This window comes from Rhincodon typus, unplaced genomic scaffold (assembly GCF_021869965.1).
Source record: "Rhincodon typus isolate 14 unplaced genomic scaffold, sRhiTyp1.1 hic_rhity00000985, whole genome shotgun sequence".
Taxonomy (NCBI): Eukaryota; Metazoa; Chordata; class Chondrichthyes; order Orectolobiformes; family Rhincodontidae; genus Rhincodon; species Rhincodon typus.
Genome location: NW_025966623.1, coordinates 13,744 through 36,238, shown reverse-complemented (window position 1 = coordinate 36,238; position 22,495 = coordinate 13,744). Strand labels below are relative to the sequence as shown.

Sequence of the window (22,495 nt, the reverse complement as noted above, 5' to 3'; positions counted from 1 at the left end):
AGAGGAGGCCACACCACCAGATCCTGGCAGCCTGGTCCAAGGTCACCAACTGGGAAAGTGCAGTCTCCACAGTCCAGAGGAATGCCCAGCAGTGCCGCAAGAAGGTCAATGACCTTCTTTGCTCCACCATGGTAGGTGTCACACTGTTCTGTCAGGTGCCTCACACTCACTGTATCTCTGCTATTGCACCCGCATCCCACCAAGGCTCATGCTCTACCACTCTCACTGTTGCCTGCAACATCTTCCCTCACTTGCTCTCATTTCCCCAACATTCCAGACCACTAACCCTACAAGGCCTCTGCAGTGCCTACACACTCGCCTGGACACCTCATCACCTTTTGACCACCTGCACCAAGATGAACAGCCATGCCAACCCCCTTCATCTCACTCAGTCTCTCCCTTTCCCTCGTTCCGGGAGAAGGCAGCACACAATTGGGCAGCTAGAGCCCAGATGAGAAGAGGGGTGCCCCATGTCAAGAATCCTGCCCCCCACTGGAGAAGACTGGGATGGATCCTGCGGGGATTCCAAGACACCATGTCCTGCCAACTGAGTAAGTTCCATTCTTCATTCCAGTGTAATTCTGATACTGACCTCAGCGTCAGGGTCATCAATTGAACACCACTTCTAACCATTGGCCGCAATGCCTTTTCTGTCTTGTATCTTAACAGGTAACTGTGGGATGTCCACAAGACCGGTGAAGAAACTGCCTGCTCTGTTACCCTTCCCCTCTCCCTGAGCTCTAAGAAAGCGAGTACCAAGGCCTCACAGAAAACATAGGCAAGGCTGCCTCCTGCACCTCCCACAAGCTCAGATACTGACTCTTCAGTTGGAATGTCACACTTAAAAAGTTTGGGAACACAATCTTGTGAGCACTTCACGGTGACAGTTCCACAAATGGCCGTGGAAGAAACAAGTCCAGGCCCCTGACACCCAGAGGACTGCTGGAGTCCAGACACCTGCTCAGCCCCAGGCAAGAAAAGACCCTGTGGCGTCAGCAATCAACGACTTCATCCCACACACGGGGAGGAACAAGAGTAGCACACTATTGTGGGAGGCCATGTCTGTCATAGCCCTGAGACTGCAGAAGTACAGTTATGCTATGGGCACCCAAGTACCTCAAATAAGCAATCATCTGGCTGCCTGATGACACAAAAATAAGAAGGGCGTCAAGTCGTGAGGATGACATAGGGAGACATTGAGTGAGATGAAAGTGGATGACAAAGAATCTGCAGAGATATATACAGAGGGGTTAAGCAAGCGGATTAAAGATTGGTAGCTGGAATTTAAAGTTAATGTGAGGTTATGCACTTTAGCAAGAAGAATAGAGGAGCTGAATGTTATTTAAATGTAGAAAGAATGCAGAAAGCTGCAGGACATCAGGATTTGGGAGTCCTCATGCATGAATCACAAAAAGCTAGCATTCAAGTTCAGCACGTAATAGGGAAGGCAAATGGAATGTTGGCCTTTATTTAAAGAGAGTGGAGTATAAAAGTAGAGAGTTTTTGCTCAAACTATATAATACAGTAGTCAGATCACAGCTGGAATGCTGCAAAGAGTTTTGGCCCTTTATCCAAGGAAAGATAGACTGGCATTTGAACATTGCAGAGAAAGTTCACTAGGCTGATCCCAGGTATGGAGAGACAGTCATATGAGGAGAAGTTGGGTAGGTTCAGCCTGTACTCATTAGAATTTAGAAGAATGAGAAGCAACTTTATTGAAACATACAAGATTCTTAGGACTTGACAGAGTCAATGCAGAAAGGTTGTTGCCTTCGTGCAAGATTCTAGGATCACAGGGCATAATCTCCGAATTAGGGAACCCCCAACTAAGACAGAGATGGGGTGAAATTCTTCTCCCAGACCATAATGAAGCTGTGGAATTCTTGACCGCAGAGGGCTGTTGAGGCTGGGTCATTAAGTATATTCAATGCTGAGACAAAGAGATTTTTAATCAATAAGGTTATGGGGAAATAGCAGGAACGTAGAGTTAATTGTTATCAGATAAGCCATGATCTCTTTGAATGGTGGAGCAGACTTGATGGGCTGAATGGCCTATTTCTACTCCTTTGTTTTATGGTTACTTGGGCAGGTTGACAACTGCCATGGAATGCCAGATTCAGTACTCTAAGGGTCTGCTGGAAAAGCACACACGCATGCACTTCATTTCCCCAGCCATTGGTCTTCATGTCTAAAGGTATGGCGACTGGAGTTGGTGAACCTGACATGCCCTTTAAGTGCCACCTCCTCACATGGAGACAGGGTGGTGCTAGGAGGCACCCAGCAGGAGAGGCCCTTCAGAAGTCTCCTCTCAGGACACTCCATAGGTGTTCGGGCCTTTTAGCTCCACCCTGCTGCCCTGCTCCAATCCTTGGATGTTGAAAGGGCCATCCAGACACAAATGTTCCGGGATCAGTTGACCCAATTTCCAAGGCCAATAGGCTCTACTGCCAAGCACTGGCCTCTGTGTGTTGCTGTTAATGTGAATGAAGCAGTGAGTGATGTCTGGGACGGGATGATGCACACCATACAGAAAGCCAATGCATTAGAATCACCAGGGATTAAGGAGTCTGCAGGTCTTGGTCCTGTACAATACATGGATCTATGTGCAATGTTCTTGCTTTTTAAAGATCTTAACATCCTGCAGCGCCCTCCTTCACAGGATGAAACTTTTCTTTCAGACTGTTAGCGTCAATTTCAAGCGTATATTAGGCGACAACGAATGCTGTTCGAGCAGCGGTTTCCAGCCTTCACCTCCACATGTCAGTGAGGACCCAGACATCCAGATGCCCTTCCTGACAGTTTTGCCCATAAAGCCCACAGATTTAGCATCTCCCCAAGTCCCCACTCAACTTGTCAACAGCAGCCATAAGACCATAGATATAGGAGCAGAATTAGACCATTCAGCTCATCGAGTCTGCTTCACCATTTGATCATTGCTGATGTGTTTCTCAATTCCATTCTCTTGCCATCTCCCTGTAACCCTTGATTCCCTAACTGATAAGAACCAATCTATCTATCTCTGCCTTAAAGACACTGAATGACTTGACCTCCACAGCCACCTGTGACAATGAGCTTCACAAATTCACCACACTCTGGCTGAAGAAATTCTTCCTCACCTCAGTTCCAAAGGGTGATCCCTTCACTCTGAGGCTGTGCCCTTGGGTCCTACTCTCTCCTACTAGTGGAAACATCTTCCACATATCTACTGTATCCAGGCAAGTCAGTATTCTGTAAGTTTCAATGAGATCCCCTCATCCTTCTATAATCCATCGAGTACAGATCCAGAGTCCTGAACCACTCCTCACATTAACTAGCCCTTCACCCCCAGGATCATTCTTATAAGCCTCCTCTGGACCCCATCCAAGGCCAACACATCCTTCCTTATTTATGGGGTCCAAACTGCTTACAATATTCCAAATGCTGTTGGACCAGAACTTTATACGGCCTTAACAGTACATCCCTACTATTATATTGTAGCCTTCTCAAAATGAGTGCTAACACTGCTTTTGCCTTCCTAACGGTCAACTAAACCTGCTCGTTAACCTTAAGAGAATCCCGAACTATAACTCTTAAGTCCTTTTGTGCTTTAGATTTCTGAACCCTTTCCCCAGTTTGAAAATCACTATGCTTCTATGTTTCCTAGCAAATGCAAAACCTCATATTTTCCTACATTGTATTCCACTGCCATTTCTTTGCTCACTCTCCTAGCCTATCCAAGTCTTTCTGCAACATCACTGCTTCCTGAACACTACCTGTCCCTCCATCTATCTTTGTGTAATCTGCAAACTTAGCGACAATGCCCTCTGTTTCTTTGTCCATGTCATTAAAATATTACGTGAATAGTTATGGTTCCAACACTGACCTCTGTGGAATCCCATTAGTAACCGGCTGCCATCCTGAAAATGACCCTTTATCCCCTACTGTTTGCCATCTGCCGATCAGCCAATCCTCTATCCGTGCCAATATCTTGCCCCTAACACCCCACGAGGTCTTTTCTTATTTGGTCAGGCTAAACAACCTATAACTTCCTGTCTTTTGTCTCTTTCCTTTCTTAAACAGGGATGTTATGTTAGCTACTTTCCAGTTCTCTTTACGACCCTCCCTGACTCCAGTGATTCCTGAAAGATCACCACCAATGCTTCTGTTTTCTCCTCAGCCTTCACCTACACTCCTCCCTTCACCCCCCAAACCCCTGGCGAATGAGGTGACCATGCTAGGTGTGTTCATACAGTTTTCCCCATTGAAGCCAGGGTGCTCCTGATCATGGAACAATCCCCCTCTTACATTACCCCATTCCCATCCATTCTTTGCTGCATTCTCCCTTACAGATATTGTTGTCCCTCTTCGCAATTGTTAACTTCCTGCCCTCCCAGCCTGCAACCTTTAATTCTCTGAACTGATTTCGTTTTCTCCGTAACCTCCCATTCTCCTAGTTTCTCTGGATGAAACTGTTATCAGACTGTGAGCAATCTAACTGGATAGCCCTGGATAAGAAGAGCCCAAATCCATGACCAAAGCCTTTATACATCCCCGACTGCATTGGTTCTACCCCTTTGGACTGGCCATATAGAGTCACAGGACTAACTGTGACTTCAGAGGCATTGAAACTCTTAGTAAGAACACTATGTCTTGATGCCTGACTGTGTCCAATACTGTAGATTGGTATTGGAGGCAGTCCCTGACTTTCTATGCTGGGACCCCTCACTGCCAAGTGCCTCTATTGACTTCAGTGAGGACAACACCCCTCAGATTTTCAGACACGGTTACTTGTTTGCTGCACATGCAGTTGTTGCTGTGTAAGCTCCTGGCACATGGGGCAGATGTGAAATTGACATAACAAGATGTCTGCATCCTTGACTGAGGACTGCTGACCAGCATGGCAAGCTATCTGGTGCGTGTCTGCACTGATAGGTGCAGCAAGGCAATGCTGAGATGCTACAAGCATTCAGATAGGCAATGAGTGAGCAAATGCTAACAGAGCAAGCAAGCAGCCCTGAGACACAGCCTGTTCCAGTTGTGAGTGGGGTGCTGGTGCCTGTCCCTGTACTTGCAGCAACTTTTCAATGCTTGTTGCTGGTGCACCCTGCAATGCAGGTCTGTGCTTCCTCATAATCTGCAAGTGGATTGGAGCAGTGCCATAGGGGTGGCAAATTTCAGATGCCAAAGTCTGTGACTGAGAGGTGCCTGCAGCTGACTCCGATTGATTGTGCCTTAAGATGCCGTGAGCAGCATAGAAACTCTCCACAGCCTGTAGTGGGCTGAAATCGTCAGATACCTATCCAGACTTCCATGTCAAGAAATCACAGCATCTAGTTTGTTTGTAATGGTTGGTAGGATATGAACCTGCATATTAATGAGGTGAGGAAGGGTCACCAAACCTGAAACATTAACTCTGTTTTTTCCTTCACAGATGCTGCCAGACCTGCTGGGCTTTTCCAGCCACTTTTGTTGTTAATGATGTACAGTTAATAACAAAATCAGAAGTTGCTGGAAAAGCTCAGCAGGTCTGGCAGCACCTGTGAAGACAAAATCATCGGATCCAGTGACCCTTCCACAGTACAGCATCCGCAGTTATTTTGGTTTTTAGTTTGTACAGTTAATAAGTTGGTAACAAGCAATAATTGTCCTTAATTGGCGTTCCATCAGTCTCCAGCAAGAATCTTGCCTCAGCACCCAGAAAGTGGTTTAAAAATGGAGCAAGTTTTCACTGGTGTTGGGATAGGCCTCACTGGACTTCCTGCTTAATTCTGTAACAGTTCTCACCATGTCCCACGTCGTTCCAGTTCTTGTAGAATTCTGATCATAATACCTAATGCATTGCCTTCATCTCTCCTTTCTGTTATTTCCTCAAAGAATTCAGTCAGATTGGTAAGACATGACTTTCCTTTTGAAACTATTATAATTTTCGTTTCTAGATGCACTTCTTTTTTATCTTTGAGTAAATATTCCATAATCTATGCAGCCCTCAACATTAAGCTATTCCCCTCCCCCCCCTTGTCTGCCTTCTGCAGGAACCGTTCCCTCCGGGACACCCTGGTCCACACTTCCTTCACCCCAACACCTACCCACAGCCCTACGGCACCTTCCCCTGTAACCGACGAAGGTGCAACACCTGCCCATTTACCTCCTCCATCCCCAGTACCCAAGGGCCCAAACATACCTTCCAGGTGAAGCAACACTTTACCTGCACTTCCCAGAATCTAGTCTACTGCATTCGTTGCTCGCAGTGTGGTCTCCTCTACATTGGGGAAACAAAGCGTAGACTTGGCGACCACTTCGCAGAACATCTACGTTCTGCTTGCACAAAAGACCCTGAACTACCTGTTGCCTGCCACTTCAACGTACCATCCTGCTCCCTGGCCAACATCTCTGTCTCTGGCTTGCACCAGTGTTCCAGCGAAGCCCAATGCAAGCTGGATGAACAACACCTCATTTTCCGCTTGGGGACCCTCCAGCCCTCCGGACTCAGTATCAAGTTAAATAATTTTAGGGCCTCTCCCATGTCCCAGCCCCCTACCCCACACACCAGGCTTTGTGACCACATAGCCTGCCATTTCACACCCCCTGTTGTTAGTCACTAACAGTCCCCATTAACAACTATTCACCCTCCCAGCCTGATGGTTAGCAACTCCTTTGTCTGTCCAACTGTCTTTCTCTCTCTTTGGGCTCTATCCTATCGTTTACTCCCCACCCCACCCTCCTCCCTATTTTCTGCAAATAAACTGACGTTTTCCCAGCCACCATCAGTAAATGTTTTAATATCTTTGTCGTGTGTTGAGACGTGTGCATTTATTATTTTTATCTTTTAGCAGCCCTATCCCCTCCATGTTTTCTTTTGTTGTTTGTATCTGTAGAATGTTTTTATTAGATGTTAATTTAAATTTGTAGTTTCACTTTGCCTTCTAGTTATTTTCCTTCTTTCTAAAGTTTTTTTTGTCATCTCCTCCTTTTTGACTGCGCACTCAATGGGCAAAATTTAATGGGTCCCCCTCCAGGGTTCAAGGGCGTGTGATCATGCAAGAAAATACAGGATGTCCATCTGTCCAATAAGATCTAGAGCAGGAAAGCTTTGCAAGTGGCCTTCCATCCCAGAAGCCAGTTGAGTCCTTTAAATGATGGACTGAGGGACTCGTCAACTAGAGAGGCTGGGCACCAAACTCCATCTCCTCTCCAATAGCAATCCCTGGTGAATCGATCACTGTGGTACTGGATGTAGCTACCATTCCTAGAAGTGACGCTGGTATTGGAGAACTGTCAGCCTTTGATGGAGCAGCGGCTCTCAAGGAAGGATTTCTGCCTACCGAGGGCTTATTCAGATGGGAAGCCTAATACAGCCCAGATAAATGCCCAATATTGCTGGGTCTCTGAGAGAAAAATGACACTGGTTTCACACTAATTTTTTCAAGTAGGTGAGATTTACTGCAGTAAATCTCAGCCAATGTGCACCGTTGAATTTGGTTGCACTTTATTCCTTATTTCTTTATTCATCCGTGGTGTTCTATTGCTGGCTATTTTTGTCTTACATTTTGGTGGAATGTATTTCTGTCACACACTATTGGTCACTGAAACGCCTCTCAGCTGCTGTATTTCTTTGTTTGTCAGTTGAACGTTCCTTTAATTTTCCCAAGTTTCATTCTCAACTTATTAAAGTAAACTTTTACCAATGTATTACTTTTGTCTTTGCCTTACTTATGCTATTCTCAATCTTATATTAAAGCTTTCAATTTCTTTTCCTAGAGTTCATAATATTTTTTGTGTATAAAGAGAATTTATTGGAATGAATGCATTCTTAATTCATATTTCGTTTATTAATGGCATTGCAAGCCAAATTACTACTAAAATAGTAATAAATTCTTCAAATTTCTTTGTCTTCTTTCTGTAGGCTATCCTGGATGTGATGGTGAACCTACAGTTTACTCTGGTTGAAACTTTGTGGAAGACATTTTGGCGATACAACACTTCCCAGTCCAGTGATGGCTCAGGGTTGTCAGTGTGAGTGATTGATAGAACATCTTGCAGGAGAAAAGTGAGGGTGGGAAAGAAATTGAAGTGAGCTATAGATAAGGTGGGGTGTGGGTGTTGCATTGGATTAATCAACTAAACCAGAGCTCTAATTCCAACAGAATGGCATTGTAGATATTTAAAAACTGTCAAGATATTTTGTCAGGAACCTCTTTAGCACTCAGAAAAGAAACTAACCAATTACATGGTCATTGATAATGACCCAAATTGTTGTTAACTCAATGTTTCCTTTTTGTAGTCATGATGAATCTGAGAAGCGCCTCCCTAAGTCATGCCTGGTTGTTCTCTGTAAGTATGAGCCATCTCTGAAGTGGACGAAATACTGTGATAACATGCTTTACCAAGGTCTGGTGGAGATCCTTATCCCAGATGTCTTACGACCTATCCCGAGTGAGTATTTCCAGTAGAGTTAAATAATGTTACAAGTACAGCTAGAACAGTTTTATGGATATATGTCTGGTAGTCATGTGCACTGTGGCACATTATCTACAGCTATTAACTGCAATTACTTGGTTTCCAGGTGCCTTGACTCAAGCAATTCGAAATTTTGCAAAAAGCTTGGAAAACTGGTTAACCAATGCTATGATGAACGTTCCTGAAGAAATGGTTCGTGTGAAGGTAAGATAAGTTTCTCAGTTCTGTAAATGTAAACTGATGCAAAGGGCAATGCACTGTAGCTTTAGGAGAGACAAATATAATCATGATCATATTCATTTTTTTTCAGTTTTATCTAATCAAAAGTTGATGACTTGATATCAATCACATTCAATACTGGCAAACTTGAAATCAGAAACACAGCTTGAAAGGTCAGGAGAAAAAAATGGCTGACATGAGGCAAATTTTACTGTGCCTAAGAACATGGATATTGAACATACACCAATAGTATGTATTTATACAGCATCTTTAACCTGGAAAAGCATCCCAGGACACTTTACAGAAGCATAATCAGACAAAAAAGCCTTAGAAGCAGATAGTAGGAGCAATAAGAAACTTCATCAAAAAGCTATGTTTTGAGGAGGGTCTGAAAAGATAGCTGACAGTTACAGTGATTGTAATGATGTCAGCTAGGTGGACCTCATACAATGTGAATTCCCTGACTGGGGCTGGTAATCTGGTCCAATCAGTGAGTTCTGGCTGACAGGTAAGAACAGGAATGTCAGACGTCCTGTTCACCCTGAGAGCTGGCTCTGAGGGAGCTGAATCAGTGTCAAGGTGTCTGCATATGTAAAGCAGATGACTTGGTGACGGGATACTAGCCTTTGTGGAGTTATTTCAGTGGGATTAATGATGTAACCATGCAAAAGCGCCTATTAGCTGAAGCCCAAATGGACTTCAAACAGGCACCACAACTGGCTTTGTCATTGGAAAATACGGCAAGTGGAGCATATGAGTAGCTGGGTATTCCCCTGGAATTGAACATTCTCACCAGTCCGACTGAGCTTGAGGAAACACCACTGGAATGGAGGTAATTGCACAGCCTCACTCCGGACATATCCTGAACAGAGGGACTCTAGGTCAGCGAAACTTCAAAACAAAGCCAAGCTTCAGCCAGAGTTAACAAGGTGCAGGGCTGGATGAACACAGCAGGGCAAGCAGCATCATAGGAGCAGGAAGGCTGACGTTTCGCGCCTAGACCCTTCATCAGAAAAATTCAGCCAAACGGTTAACATTTTCTTCAGGATTTGGGCCGGCAAGCCATTGTATTTGCTGCCGGTGTGCAGACTCGATTCAGCAAAATAGACCTACTAGACCTAAAGTGAGTAAGAAAATTCCTAGGCCGGTATCCAGGAGAGTGCAAACCCTGGAAAGTCCACCTACATCTGGTTTGGAACAGTTAAATTGCTTACCAACATCCTAATCAGAACCAGTCAAAATAAACATCTGGTTAAATGGTCACCCAGTTCAGATGGAGGTTGACAAGGGTCCAGCCATTTCAGTGATCGCAGAACCAGTCTTTAACAAAATGCGCTCTGGATGCCAATGCTTAAGTTTGTGCAAGACTTCAGCTAGACTGAGGACCTATACTGGGGAACCTTTTACAGAATAAGGGAACAATTTCGGTTCCAGTCTCTTAGGAGGAGCAGCTGGTTCAGTTGCCACTGATTGTCGTAAAAGGCACAGGCCCAAGCTTGTTGGGGTGAAATTAGTTGAGAAAAGTTCACCTAGATTGGCTCAACATTTTTCAATTAGAAAATGGCTGCCTAAGTGAAGTCCTAATTAAATACCCAGAAGTTTTTCAGGAAGGTCTAGAGATTATCAAAGAAGCCAAGGCCACTTTGCAAGTTGACCAGGAAGCATTCCACGACTCTACAAGACCTGCCCAGTGCCATTTGCCTCTCGGGCAAAAGTAGAAGTAGAAATCCAGAGGCTGAAAAGTGAAGGAATCATCAAACCAGTCCAATTTGTGGAATGGGCTGCACCGGTCATATCGATCATGAAGCCTGACGGGTCAGTTCACCTTTATGTGGATTTTAAAGAAACGGTAAACCACTTTTCACAGCTGGATAAACACCCAATCCCCTGCATAGAGGATCTATACGCTTTCACAAATCTGGACATGAGCCATGCGTACTTGTAATTGCAGTTAGATGAGGATTCCCAGAAGTATGCTACAATTAATACCCACAAGGATTTGTACCAATATACAAGACTGCCATTTGGGGTATGGTCAGCCTATGCAATTTTTCAGTGGACAATGGAGAATATTTTACAAGATCTACCCCAGGTCACCATTTATCTAGATGACATGCTAAAACCAGGGAAGACCTATAAAGAGCACTTAGAGAACTTAAACATTAGTACTTAGATGTTTCTTCCAGGTGGATGTATGCCTTAGAAGGGAAAACTGTGTGGTTCAGGCATCCTAAATGACCTACTTGGGCAACAGAGTTGACAAGACCGGGTTACACCTGTTGGAAGATAAAGTGAGGGCAATTAAAGGTGCCCTGGCTCCCACATCTATACCGGAGCTTAGGTGTTCAGCTGGTGAATTATTATGGAAAGTTCATTTGTAACATGGCCTACAACCTGGCACCTGAGCATCAACTCTGAAAAAAGGGTCAGCCTTGGAAATGGTTGTGTAGCCAAGCCATAGCTTTTAGAGAAGTGAAGAAACAGCTATCGTCCTCTAAGGTTTTGGCACACTATGATCCCTAGTGACATCTGGTTTTGATATGCAATGCCTCCCCATATAGCGTTGGGATAGCATTATCTGATAGGTGGCCTCATGGAGAGGAACGCCCAATAGCGTGTGCATCCAGGACTTTGGCTAATGTAGAGCATAAATACATCCAGATCGAGAGAGAAGGTTTGACAGTCATATTTGGAGTCAGGAAGTTTCAGCAATACCTTTACGGACATAAATTTGTAATAATAATGGACCACAAACCCCTGCTAGGTCTTGTTAAAGAGGATAAGGCAGTGCCACTCATAGCTTCAGGCTGAATTCAGTGATGGGCTCTCATACGAAGTGTCAGTTCGAACACCATCCAGGAGGCCAAGTAGCACATGTGGATGCATTGAGCTGCCTCCCACTGGCAGATACACTGCCCGTTGGTACTGCCATTGGAAGAGTCCATAATGCTTTTCAATTTTCTGGACACACTTCCAGTCACAGCTGACAATATCAGACTTTGGATGCCGAAATATCCAGCCCTTGCAAAACTGAAACAGCTGGAGGTGATGGGGGAATCCAAAGGGCCGTCATGATTAGAATTAAAACTGTTTTGGACCCAGAGAGACCAGATCACAGTAGAGGATGACATGTTATTATGGGGAGCAAGAGTGATTGTCCTGAGCAAAGGTCGCTGCCAGATACTGGCCGAACTCTACCAGGGTCATCCAGGGGTTTCCAAAATGAAGATGTTGGCAAGAAGTTATGTCTGGTGGCCAGAATTAGATGCAGACATAGCTGTGTTGGTGGGGCATTGCCCAGGGTGCCAACAAGGACAAAAATTACCACAAACAGCTCCCCCATATTTGTGGGAATAGCCCAATAAACCCTAGACTCGGCTACACGTTGACTATGCAGGTCCTTTCATGGACTCAATATTCGTAGTCATTGTGGATGTACACTCAAAATTGGTTGCACGGGCGTAGAGTTCACTCGTCAAATGCAGGATCGACACAAGAAAAACTGCGTGCATCTTTTGCAGTACACAGACTCTGTGTTGGTCACTGATAAAGAGGCATCATTTACCAGCAGGGAATTTCAGTATTCGACATATCCTATTCAACATGTAATGACAGCTGCATACCTTTCATCATCCAATAGTCTGGCAGAAAGAGCAGCTCAAACTTTGAAGTCAGGCTTAAAGAAACAGCCTACAGCTTCACTAGATACTTAACTGGTCCGGTTCCAATTTGATTATCGGACCACTCTCTCATGCAACTACAGGGATAGCTCCAGCAGTGTTGCTAATGGGGAGAAGACTCTGCTGTAGGTTAACTCTGATCTTCCTGGACTTGGGGGTGTGGATGAAATGGCATGAGGAACACCAATGCTGCACACAAGATTCAACTAGGTGAGAGAGAGAGTTTACTTCAGAGGACAAAGCTTCCTGTAGGAGCCATAGGAACAGTCCAGCATGGGTAAGAGGCATGGTCGATGTGAGGTATAAGGTTCGAGTCCTGAATGAGCATGTGGACCATATGAAAGCTGCAAACTCGCAAATGGTGCAGGAACAAAACGTGCCCGACTCTTCAACAGACTTTTTGACTGTTCTGGAACGTGTGGATTCTCCTTCTCTGTCAAATGTTGAAGATACCTCAGAATCTGAGATAGGCATGGTGGATGATGCCGCCTCGAGGCCTTTGCCACCTGAAGAAGAGAATGAATTTCTTCTGAGACACTCTGGGCACAGGAGGTGAGCTAATGTGTGATACACACCGTCCGTATCAGAGGTAGAGTTGGAGGAACCTGACCCGGTGCTAAAACACCCCAGGAGGAGCTTTAAAAAAAAGGAACCAATCTATATCCTCTGACTTCGAGGAGGGAGGGATATAGTGATTGTAACGAGGTCAACCAGGTGGACCTCATAGAATATGAGTTCCCTGATTGGGGCTGTTAATCTGGTCCAATTAGGGAACCCTGGCTGGAGCTGGATCAGTGTCAAGCAGTCTTTATGTGTAAATAAAGGGTGACTTGGTGACGGGATATTTCAGAGAAGGTTTGGAGAAGGTATTCCAAAGAGTCAAAGCAGCTGAAGGCATGGTTGTCAAAGGGATAGTGGGATTTATAAGAAACTAAGAGTCTGAGAAATGGAGAGAATAGGAAGCTCGGCCGAATGATCTTTGGAAAATACGAATCTGGAGATAAGGTAGGCATAGAGAAGAGTTTCAGGAACAGACAGAGTGCATGTTGATGATTTTGCAAGAATTGAAGTAGATATATTGAGATGGAAATTATATAAGAGATATAGACTCAATTTGTGGCTGACCAAATGTTTAGTGCAATAGTCTAATGGAGTGATCAGACATGGTCTTGTCTTTGATCAGGACCCTGAAAACAGATAAGTTACATAATATGGCCAGATCAAGGGAGTGTGTATATTGAAGGAAAGCTTTAGAACGTACAGGAGAGCAGTGACCTCGAATTATATTTGACAATATGAGTTGTAAATGATTGAATAACCTAATAATTTCATTTGTGGTACCCTTTCTGTGCATCTGATATATTTTTCATGTTTGATAAATCCAAATACTGATTTATTTTTAAAAATCAGGAATGTGATCTATTCGTTTCTTTGATATCCCTCATCAAATAAATCATATATCATTGCACTTCATTACATAGTTTAAGTAACAGGTCATCAAAGTACAGTGAGGTATCAGGCCTACTGTGGGCTGAGGAATTCATTTACACATAGATTTTCTTCATGTGACTTCTGCAACCAAAATACAGTTTTTAAAGATGAAAAAGGAGCAGGAACATTTAAAATTTCAAATCAGATCATGAGGAACAACCTTGTAATGGGCCAAAAAATTAGACCAGTTGAAGGATAAGTATTTTTAATTAGACTGTTTGGACATGTTTTAACACACTTTAGGATAAGTGGATGTGAACCTGGACCTTCTGGCCCAAAATTTCAAAGATAGGGGCACTGTCACAGTGTCAGAAGACTCTAGAAGATTTGAAAAGATTCTAATTTTTAATCAATCTCTTCAGACGTGTTTTTGCGCATCTATGGGACAGGTGCAACATGAACCTGGACATTCAAGCCTAGAAGTAGGGACTTTACCACTGCACCTCAAGAGCCCTACCAACTGAATGATGTGCTTATCATCTGTTTAAGGAAATTGTTTTTACTACGAGTACAGCTTTAACACTTTTATATGTTGTACTTAATAGTATAAGCATGTATTCACTCCATCGCCTCAAATTGTATGGTGTCGACCTGGAGGCCGTTTTGTTTGTGTTAAATTTGATATCTGAGTTTCAGATGCCCTTCAAGCATAACACATACTCTAATGCACGTTGTTCCAGGATGTGTAGGGGAAAGATTTATTCAAGGTGTTCCTTTTAAAATTGTAACACTTCGATTAATTTTATTCTTTAAATGAATCACTGTAACTTGTGTTTTAAAACTCTATATCAGAAAATAGATTAGTCCTTGACTGTTTTATTCACTCACCACTGGCCCATTGTTAATAAGTTCTAAATTGTATTTGGTCCTTAAGTATTCATTGCTGTTCATTTCTAACTCCTGTAGGTGGCAGCTGCAAGTGCCTTTGCACAGACTCTGAGACGTTACACATCCTTAAATCATCTTGCTCAGGCAGCCCGTGCTGTGCTGCAGAATACTGCACAGATTAACCAGATGCTGAGTGATTTAAACCGAGTAGATTTTGCAAATGTTCAGGTAATTAGACTGCACCAGAGAAAAGCTCCAGGTCCAATCATAATCATTCGAATTAGCTGAACTCAACCAAGCAGTGTTAAGGGAGCACTGGTCTGGATTTTATGTTGGTGATGAGGACAGAACTGTCAGTGGTTGCTATCATTACTCCTTTGAAGTTCACACATACATCGTTAAATGCAGAAGCTGGCGGTTGTTGTGACGGAAACCCTGCTTCTTTAGAAATTGAGTACAGGAGATCTGCTAAATCAATCAATTGGAAGTTTCTCTACTATCATAAATTCTACATATCTTTTAAAATTGTCCAAAGTTAAGATATTTTATCTTCTACTTTAAGCCCATGTGTACGTCACAAATCACTTGTTAAACAGAGTAAATTAAAAGTAGTGAACCTTTTGCTTCCCTGTTTGGTGTGTATGGGAATATTTTAATGTGACTGGCTGCTTACCTTGCTTGAAACCATCGCTGCTGCTGTATGCCTGGTATTTCCTTCACTCAGCACCAGAAAGAAACTACCATCAATAAAGGAAAGTCTACACCACAGAGATTGCTATATCTTTGTTGGCAGCCTTCTTTAAGATCAGCGGAGAATGTCATTGCTTCCCCACTGACTGGAAGATCAGTCCATTTTGTGGATTTAGTGCGCTGATTTAGGGAGAAAAAAAGGATTAACCAGATAATACCTCATTTAATTGTTATCCTTTGACCCATTCCTGGAAATGACATTGTGTAGCAGTAGGTTAATGCCAGCATCTGCCTTAACTCTGATATTCAATGGTCAGATAGCCTGAAAACATCAACTGCCCATATCCTCAGACATAAAATGATCCAAACCTCTCCTAACACTTGGAAAGAAGAAGAAAATAATAGTTGAGGGGGTTGGTGATACCACACATTAGATATGATCTCTCTGAATCCAAGATGAAAGGAAGAATATGGTAGAAGTCTGTACATGTGTCATCTGCTGTTTATGTTATATTAAAGCAAATACCATATCAATATAATAGCTGGAAGGTGTTAATCAATTTAGTTACAGGAAGACATACAATTATATAGAACTTAAAATGCTTCAAGTTCAAAAAATTACTTTCCAATGCAATTACTGTTATTATGTGGACATAGCATGATTCAGATGACACACAAAGCGATGAGATCTGTTTTTAGTGGTGTGGACTGTGGGATGAATGCTAGCCAGAGAAGTTGGAAAACTTTGTACCCCGAGTAATGCCATGGAATATTTAATATCCATCTTGACCACAAGAGCAAGCAAATAGATTCTAGTTTTGCCATTTTTCATCTGACCAATGCAGCATTTTCTTAGTACTGTACTTAAGTGTCAAACTCACCTGAATCCTGAAGCAAAGCTTGAACCTACAAGCCTCTGACTCTAAGATGCTATCGATCAAAGTCAAACTGTCATTTGTGATTTGTCACTTGCACCTTCTCAATTTAGTCAGAGTTGATTCTGTATTGGTTATGAGTTCATGTAGTGTGAAACTAATCAGAAGAGCTAGATCAGCCTCTAGTTAATGTCTTTATGTCAGTGAGAGAAATTTCTGGCTGCATATCTTGCCTTTTGAAAATCAGTTTATATTTGATGAGCAGGTATACCTGTACTGTAATAGTGACTTAATGGTTTTCTCAGGAACAAGCTTCGTGGGTGTGTCGTTGTGAGGATGGTGTTGTGCAAAGGCTGGAACAGGATTTTAAAATGACTTTACAGCAACAGAACTCCTTAGAGCAATGGGCATCCTGGTTAGACAGCGTGGTAACCCAGGTCCTCAAACCGTATCATGGCAGTCCTAGTTTCCCCAAGGCTGCCAAACAGTTCCTGCTCAAGTGGTCCTTCTACAGGTGGGTGTTATAATGTTGTTCTGCATAGGTAGAAATGTGTTATTAAATGAAAATATACTTAGTATGTGTCGTGATGCACAGGAAATTCAATTACAGTATGTTACAGTAAATCCTCTATCGATGAGTCACGAATTCGCCTATCCACACCAAAATTAAGTACCAACAAAAATCAACATCTGCAAGAAAAAATCGCATATCCGAGATTTTTAATCTAGTTTTAACGAGCTCCGCTCTCTCAAATTTCATCATTTGCTGCCAGACCTGCTGAGCTTTTCCAGCAATTTCTGCTTTGGTTTCTGATTCACAGCATCTACGGTTCTTTCGGTTTTTATGACATATCCAACACCTCCTTGAAATCATGTCATGTTTTGACCTCAACTGTTTTCTGTGGCTGTAAATTCCACAGGCTCACCACTCTCTGGATGAAGAAGTTTGTACTCATCTCTGTCCTAAATGGTTTTCCTCATATACTTAGACTGTAACCATTGGTTCTGGTTCTTTGGCTGGAGCAGGCAAACACTTGAGCACTGAATTTTCTCCAGTCATTCAGTTTCGATATATTTTAATAGTAGACTTAAAATTGCTTTGTACAAATGATCAAGATTAATCCTAGAATTTCTTTCTATAGGCAATGTAAAATATGCTTTGATAACCTGTATCATGCCAAAGCCTAATGTCTCAATAACTATTCCAAATCATAGGATAAATAAGATTGTTTATTCACATTAAATCCATTAATAACAGATTTACATGATAGAAAAATATAGACAGAATTTGCAAATGACCCAAGTTGTGTCCAGATTATTTAATAAACAGGAGTATATTTATTAAGAAATATATTCATACCCTTTACTTCCTGTATTTGAATATTGTGCATGTAGTTGCATTACATACTGCATAGGCAGCTACTGCAAGATGACCAGCTTACAGCTATGATCACGAGTCAAGTTCACATCATGATGATCTGATAATCCAGGACAAAATTAACTTTTATTTAGAAAGTGTGGATTAGCTAACAAAAGCTAACACAAAGGTAAATTGTGTTTATATAAATTGATTGAGTTTTTGATGAGCTAATCTAGGGGATTGATGAGGATAATGTGTATAATGAAGTGCACTTCTGAAAATCATTTGATAAAGTGCTGCACAATACACTGCCAGTAAAGTCAAAGCTTATAGAATAAAAAGGACAATAGCAGTATGGATATCAAGTTGGAAGAATGACAGGAAACAGGTAAACATCTTCTTTTCTAACTTGAAGAAAGTTATACAGTAGAGGTTCCCAGGCGTCATTCCCAAGACCACTGCTTTTCTATTTAAACTAATAATCTACACTTGTCTATGTAAAGGACAGTATCACAATTTGCTGATGACTCAGAAATGGAAGTATTATGATCCATCAGTTAGATAATCGATGGACTTCAAGAAGACATAAATAGGCTGATGGAATTGTTGGAGGCATAACAGATGAAATTTAATCAACAGGAAGTACAAAGAGAAACAATATAAAATAAAAGATATAATTCTAAAGGGTGCAAGAGCAGAGACCTGGCAACATGTATGCCCACATTGTTGATTTGATTTGATTTATTATTGTCACATGTACTGAGATACAAGGTGTAGAGCAAATTGAGAAAGTGGTTAAAAAAACAAATAGGATCTTAAGCTTCATAAATAGGCATGGACTACAAAAGCAAGGAAGTCATGATGAACCTTCATAAAATACAATTTTCACCTCAACTGCAGTATTATGCCCAGTCCTAGGCATTGCATCTTCAGAGATATTTGAAGGCTTAGAAAGAGTGCAGAAAAGATTTAGAAGAATGTTTCTAGGGATGAAGGACTTCAGTAACAACGAAAAATCAGAGAGTTTTCCTTCAAGAGGATAAGGGTTGATAAGCAATTTGATAAAGATGTTTAGAATCATGATGGCGGATAAGGAGAAACTTTTACCATTGGCAGACCAGCATTTAAGAACCAGAGGACACCAATTTAAGGGTGAATGACCAAAGAACAAGTGGCAACATGAGAAAAATCATTTTTAGACAGTGAGTGGTTAGGATCTGGAATGCCAGAGAGGGTGGTGGAAGCAGATTTAATTGAGGATTTCAAAGTGAATTAAATGAACAAAGTAAAAACTTACAGGACATGGGAAAAGGTTGCAGAGTAAAGGACTAATTAAGTTGCTCTTGCAGCGAGTGGCACTGATACAAGGGTATATGGTCTCTTTTTGTGCTGCAAACATTTTTATCATTCTGTCATAACCTCCACCTAATACATTTCCTGTTGTGATTAGATAATTAAGGAGTAGGTGGCAAGTGGAAACCAGCTATAAAAACACTTCTTTGTAACATTGCCTTCTTTCAAAGCCAAAATCTAATGTTGGCTGCTTATAGGTTTCCAAAATGGTATGTGCTTTTAGAAAATATGTAGCAAGAAAGTCTTATTAATGACACATTTAAAGGAACTTCAGAAAGAACTGTTCTATTTAATTTAGTTCAATGGTGATTCGGGATTTAACTTTGAGGAGTGCAGCAAGTTTTGGGTCCTTTCATCTCATTCGCCTCCTGTATGATGAATACATGTACTATTTGATAGAGCATCGTGTGGCACAGGCAAAGGGAGAAACACCCATTGCTGTCATGGGTGAGGTAAGTTGTATGCGATCTCCTATCTCCATCTTGTTCTCATAATTGTAAATTTATAAATCTCTTAATTTATAAAGTACTAATGTGGTAATTTTAATCTTCATGCTGAACTCTTGCTGACATAAATGTTACTTGCCAAACCTTTAATTGTTGCATCGATTGTTGAAATACTGTTTACTTTTCCAAATAAAATAAATAAATAATTGTTAACTGTGTTGTGTAAAAATAATGTAGAATGCAATTTTAAAAGGAATAAATTTATTTTTAAGTTTATACTCCTAAAGAATGACAAATTAATGCAACCTACAATTTATTTTAAATTCATAGTTTAATTTTGTGAAACGAGTGATAGAAGTATTTATTGTAACATTAAAATGATTAAACGCAAGAGGATGTCATGCAGTACTCAACTGCTTGAGTTGCTGGTCTAGTTCTCTTTCAGTTTTGTAATGCAACACGTTAAAGGCAAAATAAGACAAGTTTCTTCTTTTAATGTAGTTTGCTGATCTTGGACGGGCTTTAAACCCACTGGATCCTGACAAAGGTAGGCAATGTGCTTGAACACAAATAAAAATCAACACTTGTGTTTATTTTATAACTGAGTTTGTAGTATTGGAAGCTTTCTAAACTTTGGGACAAGTTGATCATTTACACAAATCTGGAGAGGGAGAGACATTGTACACCAGGGATATAAAAAAAATCCTCATTTGGACTGCGAGTTTTATAATTTAAGCCCACAGATTGCCTTGCATCCTTACTCTGATTTGGGCATTTATGTTGATTCAACAAACACAACCACTTGATTGGGAATGATGACTACCATGTACTGTACTGAATACTGTGGCTGTTTATTGCTGCAAAGTGCTGTTCATTTATTTGTAATGTACAGTTGCATCCTGTCACTTCCTTAAATTATTTCTGTGCAAGTAAGTTTTTTGGAACATCTTGATGAGTGATTCCATGTGGAAGGTAAATGTGAAAATATCTAAAAGTATGCAAAAGTAGGAATTAACTCACATTTTCACAATATCTAACTAAGCTTGTTGAATGGAATTGTGTCCAGAGCTAGCTCAGATTATGTATATCCCAGTATTAACAATGGAATTTGAAGAATAAACATCAACACAGATTTGTTGAGATGAATGGTCTATTTATACACTGTAATTTCTATCTATGTGTAATTGGTATTGAGCTTTTTTTAAGCATGTATTCCTCATTGCCAATCATCCTTTACTGTCTAAAGTCCTACAAAATGTCAAGCTCAGTGGGACCGACTTCACTTGGTTCTGTTGTTATCTATCTAATCATGGCCGTTGCATCTCCAGCAATGATTTTTCTTCTGGACTGCACTCTTGAATATCCAAAGATTTACCCTTGGCCTGTTCTACTTTAACTATCATGGAATCAGCATTTACTTTTCGCTATCTACAACCAGCTCTACCTTTTCTCTGTTGGCCTTTCCACTACTTTTCTATTTACCCAACATCCAGCCCTAGATTAGCCACAATTTTCTCCTGATAAACATTGGGCAGACCAAAACCATTATCTTCAGCCCCTGCCCAAGATTTGTACCTCGACTACTAATTCTATTCCCAGCCCCAGTACGCTGTTCAACCTTAATCTGATTCCTGCTTTAGAGCACTAAGCTCATCTGTATATCTTACCATGCACCAGCTGCCACTCAGCTATCATCTTTCTCTTTGCAGGCTTAAATTGGTATCTGTTCATCAAGTATTCCAATTTAGAATTCCTATCCCTGTATTTAAATCATTTCGTGATCAGTCTGCTTCCCATATCTGTAGTCTCTCCCAGTACATCATGGCCTACCTCTATCCAGCTTCTTGTGTATCTGTCTCTCTCCCCTTTGGAAGCTTTTCCTTCATAAAACTAGGCTAGGCTCCATGGCCTAGTTTTGTAAACAACCTCACCTCTTTTCCTCCTCAAAACCCACCTCATTGACTCAGCTTCCTTCTTTGTCATCTTTAAACTCTTTACATCTTTTGCCTAGGATATTTTTCAATTTTAATGCCATAATGCAATGTTCATTATTTCTTAGGAATTTGGTTTCTTTATATTACTTCAACCACGTTCATCATTATGCCCAATTCTTATTCTAAAAAATATCTACGTAAAGTAAATATTCCCTGAAGGGTTTTTGTGCAGGCGAAGTCAAATTATTTATTTACGTGACTCTGAATTTGTATCATTTTTCCTTTAAAACATCTCATTCAGATGAGGAGGAAGAAGAAGAAGAAAGTGATGATGATAGTCAACAAGAAATTCCAATGGACAATGAACCAACATTAGTAACAGATGCCATGGAGCCACCAGCCAAGTTGCCACGGACGGAGTCAAGGGGAGTGTTCGTCCAAGCACCACCAACCAACTGAAAATGAAATGTAGGGCAAAAAGAGGAAAGCTTTTGCTTGAATTTAACGCGGTTCACTCACCATCCATGGTACTTAACTGCCATGGCATAGAAAGACATTGTCTATAGTTATCACGAATCTCAAACATCTGCCAAAATTATTTTAGTTCAACATTTATTTATATGAGTTATATTAAAAATAAAAGAAGAAAATTGCTTTCAAAAATTTGGGCACTAGGAGTAGAGCACATTGTAAAATGAATATCTTCACACAGTCACAAATTTAAAGCCACTCAGCTCTCAGAATATATAGAAACTGAATCTTTACAAAACATTCTTTGCATTCTGCTGCTTACATTTTTTCTTTAAAAACCATGGGAGCCAGGCAGGACAGTAACCTATTGCCCAAATACCATGATTTCATCTCATTCAGCTGCATTTACTTTTATTTTCGTAATCAAAACATTGCATCTGTGAGCTTTGTTTGCTGCCACTGGAATACAACAAAAGGGGAAATGAAAAGTCCCACTAGAATTTCTAACAAAATTTATTTCAAATTAAATTAGGTCTGTTTATAAGTGTGTTACTAAACATTGTACAGGTATAGGAAATAGTGTGTTTAATATGTGGGCCCCTGATTCACTTTTAGTTGAAATAAACTCTGAACAAGCTGTTTGGTTACGCCAGCAGCTTCATTCAGCTAAAATAATCAACAATATTTTACTGCCAAGGAAGCACAGATTGAA

The 22,495-nt window shown here is 41.3% G+C and overlaps 1 protein-coding gene across 1 annotated transcript in view; it reads left to right on the top strand.

The window, feature by feature from the left end:
• The first annotated feature begins 4,956 nt into the window (after window positions 1–4,956).
• LOC109917635 (MHC class II regulatory factor RFX1-like) overlaps window positions 4,957–22,495 on the top strand; it is a 29,384-nt gene continuing 11,845 nt past the window's right edge. Inside the window, exons 1-9 of the mRNA XM_048592306.1 lie at window positions 4,957–5,016; window positions 7,883–7,992; window positions 8,261–8,412; window positions 8,543–8,640; window positions 14,733–14,882; window positions 16,525–16,733; window positions 19,231–19,384; window positions 19,880–19,925; window positions 21,614–21,780. Of these exons, the coding sequence (XP_048448263.1) occupies window positions 4,957–5,016; window positions 7,883–7,992; window positions 8,261–8,412; window positions 8,543–8,640; window positions 14,733–14,882; window positions 16,525–16,733; window positions 19,231–19,384; window positions 19,880–19,925; window positions 21,614–21,771 (1,137 nt within the window). The 3' untranslated portion in view covers window positions 21,772–21,780. The remainder of the gene's footprint in view (window positions 5,017–7,882; window positions 7,993–8,260; window positions 8,413–8,542; window positions 8,641–14,732; window positions 14,883–16,524; window positions 16,734–19,230; window positions 19,385–19,879; window positions 19,926–21,613; window positions 21,781–22,495) is intronic.